The following is an 8,797-nucleotide window of genomic DNA, read 5'->3' as shown; positions in this document are numbered from 1 at the left end:
CCTAAACATACCCACACCAAGGCTGTGTGCGTGTGTGTGTGTGTGTGTGTGTGTATGTGTATGTGTGTGTACACATGGGTGCATGTGGTATGTATACCAGACTGCAGTAGGCAAGAAATATATTATTAAAAATTTTTTTAAATTAAAAATAATAAAAAAATAAAAACTTGGGTGGGTAATGTAGGACTGGCACAGTTTAATGCCAGCTACGTAGTCTAGAGAGCAGGTACAAGGGCAGGAAGGCTACCCAGCAAGACCGTCTCTAAACAACAAAAATATGATAGGCAATCTCAGCTTTCAAATTGTGCAAGAATAAGAGAAAATATAAAATAATCTGCCAAATGCTTGACACTATATTTTCTTGTTTCTTTTTAAAAATGTATATGCTAAAATGTAATTTGTTTGATAATTTTGGGATAACTGAGCATCCCTAGAAAAAAGCTGCAAACCCAAGTATTAAAATTAGGACTCAGAATATCATTTCATATTGACTACGTAGATCTTCATAAAGTATATAGTAAATACTAAGTCATTATGGCTTTTCAACTAACAATTGTTAAATTCATTATACTAAGTTTCAGAAAGTATTATAAGCCTATAAATATTAAAACTGCTTATTTGAAATCAGAATCTCTTTACTTTTTAAGTTTACCAAAGGTTTTTACTTTACATTGTGATAATTTCATGTCATTAAATTGTTCTAATTTTCCTGTATAATTTTGCGTATATAAATCCTAATGGAATATATATTTACAGATGCTAAATACACTGAACAGCTAAGTTTATTTTTGCCACTATTTTTTTTGGGGGGGGGCACTATTCTTATAAGAGCAGCTCCTGAGGATGCAGGACAGACCATCATCATCACAATGGAGTAGCTACTCAGCTCTGAAGCCTGCCATGTTTTAGCTCTTTTACAATGTCAGCCCACATGTAGAGGCAGATTTCCACTGTGAACTCATGAGCTACTCCTCCCTCTCATGTTTGCCTCTTTCCACCCCTGCCATTCCCTCTTTCTAGTCACATGATGCTTGAAGACAGGGATCAGAAGCTGTATCATTTTAAGATGTATTATCAGAAGGATGTAATGAGATAGGTCACTCTCCCAAAATTAACCAGTTAACATGTATAAAAATATCAATCTCTGTTGGATTTCAAAGACAAATAATGCATTGTACAAATTCTACCCCATGAATTTAAAAAGTAAAGTTTTTATATAAAGAAATAAGTGGAAATGTCTTTTTTATTTAAAAAATTAAGAAAACTAGAAAAACTAAAAAAAAAAGGAAGATTGTATGAAATTACATTTTATCCACTCAATAATACATTACCAGTAAGAAGATACTTAAGCAGATTATATGTAATATGGTAGATTATGATAAGTGGTGTGGAAAAGAAAGATATAAAATTGAACATGCTGAAAGATTAGAAGTATATTTTTAAAGAACACTTAGAAATTTGAACTAAAGAATAAAAAGAAATTTGTTGGATTCTGACAGGAGAATAGGGATATTTTCTCCTTGTCTTCTTGTCAGGTTTTTAAATAAATTTTCCATGAGAACTTATTCCTGAAAATTAAGCTAATAAAACTTTGACAATATCTCACCTTTCATGACTTTTTCTTATGTTTTCTATTATAACAAACAATTCCTCTTTTCCCCTAAATTTTCCTAAAATCTAAGTAGAACTTTTATCTTTTCAACCACTACTCAGCACGTCCAATTTGTTAACTCTAAAACAATACCCAGGAGAAAGGAACAAACCAACTTTACCTTATTTCCTTCTTCTTTGAACTGGGGATTAATTATTTTTACAAAAGAATAAAATAGTTGACGGATTCTGGAATCTCCAATAAATGCAATATATTTATCTACAAGGCAGTTCTTTGCTTCACTGAAATTAATAAACATTAATTAAAATAAGTAAAATCAACATATTGGAATTGAAAGCACATGGCTTATAGAAAATAAACTAAAACAAAACAAAAAAAAACATACAAGACTGCTCTGCAGACAATCATGGTGTTTTAGAAGTAGATGGCCCAGGTCTGTTTAACTTGCTAGCCCGTGTTCTTATTACCAAGAAATGTTCAAAACCAACAGTCCCAAGAATTAAAAGTTCAAGAAGTACCCTAAACGTATGAAGACTTTTACATCCATTATTTCAGACAACTCCACAAGGCAGGAATCCAAGTTATAGAGCAAGTGGTATTCAGGGGGTTCCTCCTTGCCCTTGTTATCTTTTACCTGAGATAAAGACCCTTGGCCAGAGCCTTCCTCTAAAGCTTTAAAGCAGAAATCTTCACTTTGAATCAGCCTCAGTCCTGCCTTCCCTCAGGAACCCCCACCCCCACCCCCCGCAAGAAGAATACTGTTACCCTGTAATCTACTTCACCAGAGCCTCTCCACTAGATTCTATAACCCATGCTAGGAAAAAAAAAAGTTAGCAAAGTGAAGAAATTTTACCTTATTTTATATTTGTGCATCATACAACTATGAGGTTGCCAAACTTTTTCTCCAAGAAATCTGCCACTTGAGAGAAGGTATTCACATGAATCATTGCCTGTAACAGTAAAACACCACAGTGTTGTAAACATCAGTTCATTTAGTCATTCCCTAAGATTAGAGTACAATTTTCTAGGTTTCTCTATGTCTTCCAGATGGATATATACCATTCATGAGAAGCATGGTAAATAGCAATACATTTGCACTCTAGATAACAGCCACTTAGGGTTCATACTTCTCCCATAAGAGACGAACTCCTAAAGGCTGTGCCACCGTTTTGGCTGTTCCTTCTACCACTTTCTTTCCTGAGACATCATCTCACTCTGAAACCAGCCTTTATGACTTTTTTTTTATCACCTCTATTTCTGAATAAGAAAAACAAAAGTTTAAAGGCTAAAAGAGAAGACTTGAAAAATGACTTCTTTTTCAATTATCTGTACACATCTAGGAATATACGCATTAACATATCTAGAAATCTAGTTCTAAAGGTGCCTAACTAGAAAGGCCTCTGGTCCCATGTAAATTGGAGAGCTACTCCACATCCTTTTATTTTACTGTCTGAATAAATAGGATAAAAGGAAGAAAACAGAGATGTTGACATTAACTGTGGAGTTGTAACAAAAGTTGAATTTTTTGTAAACAAAAGTTTAATCTCTAGTTCCTTTTTAACAGTTAACAGCAAGCTAAATTGTTTTATAATTACTTCAGGTCAAGCTAAGAGGTCTGGCAAGAGGAATCCTGAACAAAAACTGGTACTGAGCCATTCAGGGTAAGGAAAGGGAGGACTCAAAGTCATTGGTTGTTGGGGTGCTGGGGATGTAACCCAGGGCTCCCTTCATGCATGAAAGCATTCTACCACTGAGCTATACCCCATCCTCATCCCACTTTTCTCAATTCAGTTATTCACTTATCTGGCCAAACAGACAAAAGGGAATAAAAATGCAAGAGAAATATGGGTCAACATGAAAGTGCTATGGCTTCAGTGTCACAACTCCCCCAAAAAACAAGAACGAAAATTCAAAATACGGCACTGGTTGGCTGGTAAAAAATTGTACAAGGAATTCAGGACACCAATGATTAAATTCTTATAAATGTACCCTAAGAAAAGTTTTTTTTTTTTTTTTTTACTTCCAAAGATTTTTAATAAGTTATCTCTAAATATAGTTTTAATTCTTTCTAGTTATTAAAAAATAATTCTAGTTCTAAACAACAAAATTAAGCCACATAAATTACCAAAGATGCACAAAGAAAGGATTGCAGAAACACACAAGTTATTTTCCTAAAAACTGCACGCCTATAGCATTTTTTTTGTTGTTGTTGTTTTGTTGTTTTTGTTTTTTGGTCTGAGACAGGGTCTCCCTGTAGCTCCAGCTGCCTGGAACTCACTCTGTAGACCAGGCTGGCCTCCAACTCACAGAGGATCCGCCTGCCTCTGCCTCCCCAGTGCTGGGATTAAAGGCGTGTGCCACCACGCCTGGTGCCCTATAGCTTTTTTTTATAATGATCCTATAGCAAAATTCTATTTAAAAGCTAGTAAAATTTCAAATCATAGGAAAAGTCCATATTTATTGTATTTCTATCTTTAGCTTTATCAATATAACCAATGTGTAAGTTAGTAACATCTATTTTTTAAACAAATACGAGTTTCAAAAAGAAGTACCTAGGGGTTTCCTGTCTTCCCTCTTGGAAATGTTTGTTTTTTAATAAAATCCTAAAAGAAACAGTCTTTGATCAACCTTTAGTGTCTGGGATTATGCTACTGTAATGCATTTGCTTGTGCTTGCAACATAGTTTTGTGGAGATGGAAGGGTTATGCCAATATCTTAAAATAATCAGTCTTCATCAGAAAAAGTGCTTGAAGCTCATAGTTCTTTTTCTTCTTGGTATCTTGTTTCCCAGGTCAGAGTAGAAAAAGACAGGTCTAATGTGCTGAACACTTTTTAGAAAAATCCTACAGCAAAAAGGATTTGAAGAGATCAATAACCAGGCTCTACTAACAGTGTTTTAGAGACAAATGGTCCCTCAAGGGAAAAATCTCTTACATTTGCTAGAGAAGGTGATGACTGTGCTTAATTATTTCAGAATGCAAAGTTTTTGTTTCACAAGACCTTCATCTGAAGTTGTCAGTGTCTGTGTCGTATCAGTTTGGGTCTAGTTGGAAGACAGAAGCTACATCAGTTATTTTAATTGAGATAATCTAAAGAAGTGTTCGAGCAGAGCTTCTAACTAGTCAAGGGAAAGGCAAGAGCAGTCTTTTCACATTTGTTAGAAAAATAAAGATAAAAGCAATGGGGACCAGAGTAATCTAATTAAAAATAAATTAACATGATTTAAAGAATTCTCTAAAATCATACTCTAACACATGTTCTCATTTCTTAGGAAACAAATATTTTTCAGGTCAAATCACTAAACATTTAGTTGTTAAATTAAGATAATGTACTACAGTTTTATTATGCTCATTGTATATAAGTATCCTTTTTCAACTATATCAAAAATGAAAGAAACCCACTTCTTATTTTTCAAATACAAGTCTTGCCAAGTGCTCAGACAAATCAAGCTGGGAACATAGTTTTTTTAAAAAGCAATCCCCCAAAGCTGTCTTGCACACTCAGATTATCTAGATGAATGGCTTGGCTATTTTCTTTCTTATTCTGCTAGTTTTAGTACAATCATTCTAAACTGGTCAACCTGTAGTCTTAGACTTTTATGCATGATTTTTTTTTTCACTAATAGAAACATAAGAGCAAACAAAATAAAAGCAAACCAGCAAACTGAAAACCAAATGCAACAACTAAAGAAAACATCTGATGTTCTTCATAAATTACAACTTACTTTTTTATCTGAACAAAATACCAGTGGACATTTCCTGCCTTTACACTGGGTCACCCTCCTAAAACTGTGTTTCCTACTACCAACCATGAAAACACCAGATCATAAAGCTTCCATACAATGCATTCTGTAGAATAATTTATCTAAGATTCAGTAAATTATCTTTTATTCCATGCTGAAAAACATCGCTTAACCTTCTCTTTAGAAATCTGGGCAACACTAATCTTAATATTTGAGAGTAGAGGCAGGAGGATATTTAACATTGGCATTTCATCTTTCTAGTGATGGTAAGAAGTTCAAATTCCAAAAAGTTAAGACATCTGAAGTAAGCTAATGTTACCAATTTAAAATATTTACAATTATCTACAATGGGCTTATCCTTAAGGGTACAGATACCGGTCTCTTGTCAAAAACCATACTTTCAATCTGTAATCACACTAACAATGGGCATTTTGTGATTCAAGAATGTAAGGGATTGACAAAATTCATACACATAGATATTTATGAAAGTATTTTAAAATGTCATTCTAATATATTACAAAGAATTAATAATGCAAAAAAATCCTCTACTTTCTAAAATTGAGATTACAACCTGAAAGTCACTTAAAACCACAACAGGACCAAATGCAAGAGAATAAAATAGACAGAACTAAACTTTGAAGATCTATTTAGCCAAGGATGGGAAAGATCCCTTAGAGGCTCACAGCTTGTGTTGGAGAAGTCGACAGAGGTTATTACAACACAACATGATAAATAGGTACAAGCTTCTGTAGCAGAAATGAATTCCTAATTCCTACTATAGAGGTGACACACCTGGAAGGAAAATCTGCACTTTCCTTCAAAGGAAGGGTGTATACTGCAGCAGGGAAAAGCACCTACCTGTGCAGGCACGAAAAGGAAAAGTGTGCTTACACTTAAGTTTGGAGCTTAGGAAGAATAAAGAAAAAACACAGGTAACAAAAGCTTTTTGAAGTTTTGCACATACACCTCCTAGAAAATTATCTACAATAGGAAACCGCTTTGCTCACAGTAAATTAGTATTCTAAATTGTTTAGCCTGTAGCCCCTAGAAGCACTTTTACTTCATCCTCCATACACCCACGCACCAAGCTCTGAGAAAGGCAGCCTACAACACAATGGCATGAGGCTGACTAACTGGTCCTAATTCTTAGCTCAGTCATCAACTAGTTGTGTATTCTTGGGCAATTTACTTAACCTCTCTGGCTTCATCTTAAAAATGTAAATAACTCTCTAATTCAGTGAGTCTAAGACACATCATTATTTTTTCATAGTAAGAAAAAAAAAGTTACCAATTAAACTTTGACATGCAATCAAAGTTTTAAAGAGTCTTCTTGATTACAGAGATATTAAAGGGAGAAGGAGATGAAATAATGGTAAGTGTACATACCTCATAGAATGGTTGTAATGACAAGGTAAATTAAGACACGTAAAACCTTTAGTTTAACAGTGCCTGGCACAAAATAAATGCTCACTGTTAGAGCACAGTATGGGCAAGCTTTACTTTCTGACATGAAATTATTTTACTTTGAGTAGTTTTTAAAGCAAGAGATTATTCTGCATGTGTGTGTGTGTGTGTGTGTGTGTGTGTGTGTGTGTTTGCATGTGTGTGTGTGTTCAAATTCAGTCTACCCTGCCTGATGCACATTCACATCCCATTCACCTGAAATCCTAATATATAACATACTACCCTACCCATCCTCCATCTAAGGTCTTTTCTAATTCTAAAGATTTGAATGTGATTCAAGTACATGTTTATCTGGAACCTGACATAGTTTGACACTGCCAAAACAAGCGGATGGCTAAAATGTTCCTGGTAAGATGTTTATTTTTCCCCCAACAGACTTTGGCTCAAGTTCTTGACATTCAATCTGGGCAAGTACAAGCGCCAGGTTCACACTCAAGGCACTGAAGTACCTTTGGAAACGGATGACTCGTTTCTGGAGGAGGCTTTACAATCCCAGATTGCTACACTGACTCATAAGGTCCCATCTGACATTCTATTCTCCCTGCTGATGACAGATCTTGATAAGATGCAACATATAATCTATAAAAATTAGTATTCTGAGCTTATCAAAAGATAACAAACACAATTTAAAAGGAGGCAGGGCAGATGTTTACATTTACAAGTTATAAAATTTAGCTCTACTGACATCACACACACAAAACTGAGTTAGCGTACCATCATACCAAACTAGCATAAAACGATTAACAGTAGTTAAAGGAAACTTGTTCCCAAATTATCACGTCAGTGCATCAACACTGTTAGTTATATTTTGTATATGGAAATATGTCCACTATGACGGTGACAGTAGATGAGCCAAAGCTCTGCCACATCATCTGACTATGACTCTGCCAGGGACTGGAGGAGAGAGGCCAAAAGATATAAGGAATCTACCTTTAAGGTCAACTCAATATATTTATAAGACGATCATCCAGTTATGATCAGGTACAAGCTCCTCAAAATTCAAGAGTTGGTAAAAACAAGCAGCAACTTTGACCAAAATGGCTTCTACTTTGACAGATCTGAGATTTTGATAGATCTTCCTGCTGAGAACACAGCTCAGATTCTAACACCCTGTTGACAGAGATTTTGCTAAAGTGGGTATATAGTTAAATGGGCCCAGTGCTAATGTGCACCTGCCCATCACACACTAGATCTTGATTAATTATCTCATGGTCACCAAGAGCTGTCCAGATAATGGCTTTGGTAGGACAAAGAGTCAAAAAAGGAAAGATCCTATCATTATTAATTTCTCTCTGCTGTTAGCCTCTTCTGGTGGTATTTTTTTACAGAGAGGGGGAAAAATAATCAATCAACAAAGACAAGCAAATATCCCTTGATTACTGAAGGATAATTCATTCTGAGATAATGAGGTCACACTTCTTTTCCACCTTTCCACCAACATCAAAATCCATATTGAAGGCCTGCTTTCAAATTGTTTACTATTTGCTTGGCCAGCCGATGTCTCCGATCCCGTCAACTCATAACTTCTTTGCAAAAGCTGCCTCAGTGCCTCTATCTGTAAAATGTGTTCAACCCAAACTCTTGAAAACCGTACGAAACACAAAGACTGGTAGCACCTTCTCCATTGGGCCACAGGCATCTGTAGCTAGGAGTAGCCCTTTGGGCAAAGGAAAACAGGACAGCCCTTGCCGCTGTCCAACAGCTGGGCCTGAAGGTTCCAGGGCAGGAGCAGATTAAACAAAGGCTAGGAAGCCAGACCCCTGGGTCACACAGTCCCGGAGGCGGTGCCGAGCTGCCCCAGCGGGCCTCGCGTCGGACCCGTGGCACGCCAGTCGGTCCTGGGCCCAGTTCGCGCGAGGGGAGAGGAGCGCAGGGGGCTGAAGGCCCCGCTGCCCGGCCCGCAGGGGTCTGTCGGGCCTCCGGGGCACGTGGGGCGCCGCGGGGCTGCGGGAGGCCGCGGGCGCGTAGGCGTGCTGCGG

The 8,797-nt window shown here is 36.6% G+C and overlaps 1 protein-coding gene across 3 annotated transcripts in view; it reads right to left on the bottom strand.

The window, feature by feature from the left end:
- The window catches only part of Casd1 (CAS1 domain containing 1), an 86,104-nt gene that overhangs the window by 58,266 nt on the left and 19,041 nt on the right, over positions 1–8,797 (bottom strand). For all 3 annotated transcript variants that reach the window (XM_029558345.1, XM_029558344.1, XM_008822560.3), the window contains exons 2-3: positions 2,466–2,562; positions 1,773–1,893 (exon numbers count right to left, since the gene is read on the bottom strand). In XM_029558345.1, the coding sequence (XP_029414205.1) occupies positions 1,773–1,893; positions 2,466–2,562 (218 nt within the window). The remainder of the gene's footprint in view (positions 1–1,772; positions 1,894–2,465; positions 2,563–8,797) is intronic.

This window comes from Nannospalax galili, unplaced genomic scaffold (genome assembly GCF_000622305.1).
Source record: "Nannospalax galili isolate Female #2095 unplaced genomic scaffold, S.galili_v1.0 scaffold85, whole genome shotgun sequence".
Classification (NCBI taxonomy): domain Eukaryota; kingdom Metazoa; phylum Chordata; class Mammalia; order Rodentia; family Spalacidae; genus Nannospalax; species Nannospalax galili.
Note: the sequence above shows the minus strand (reverse complement) of the source record. Positions and strands in the feature narration are given on the sequence as shown.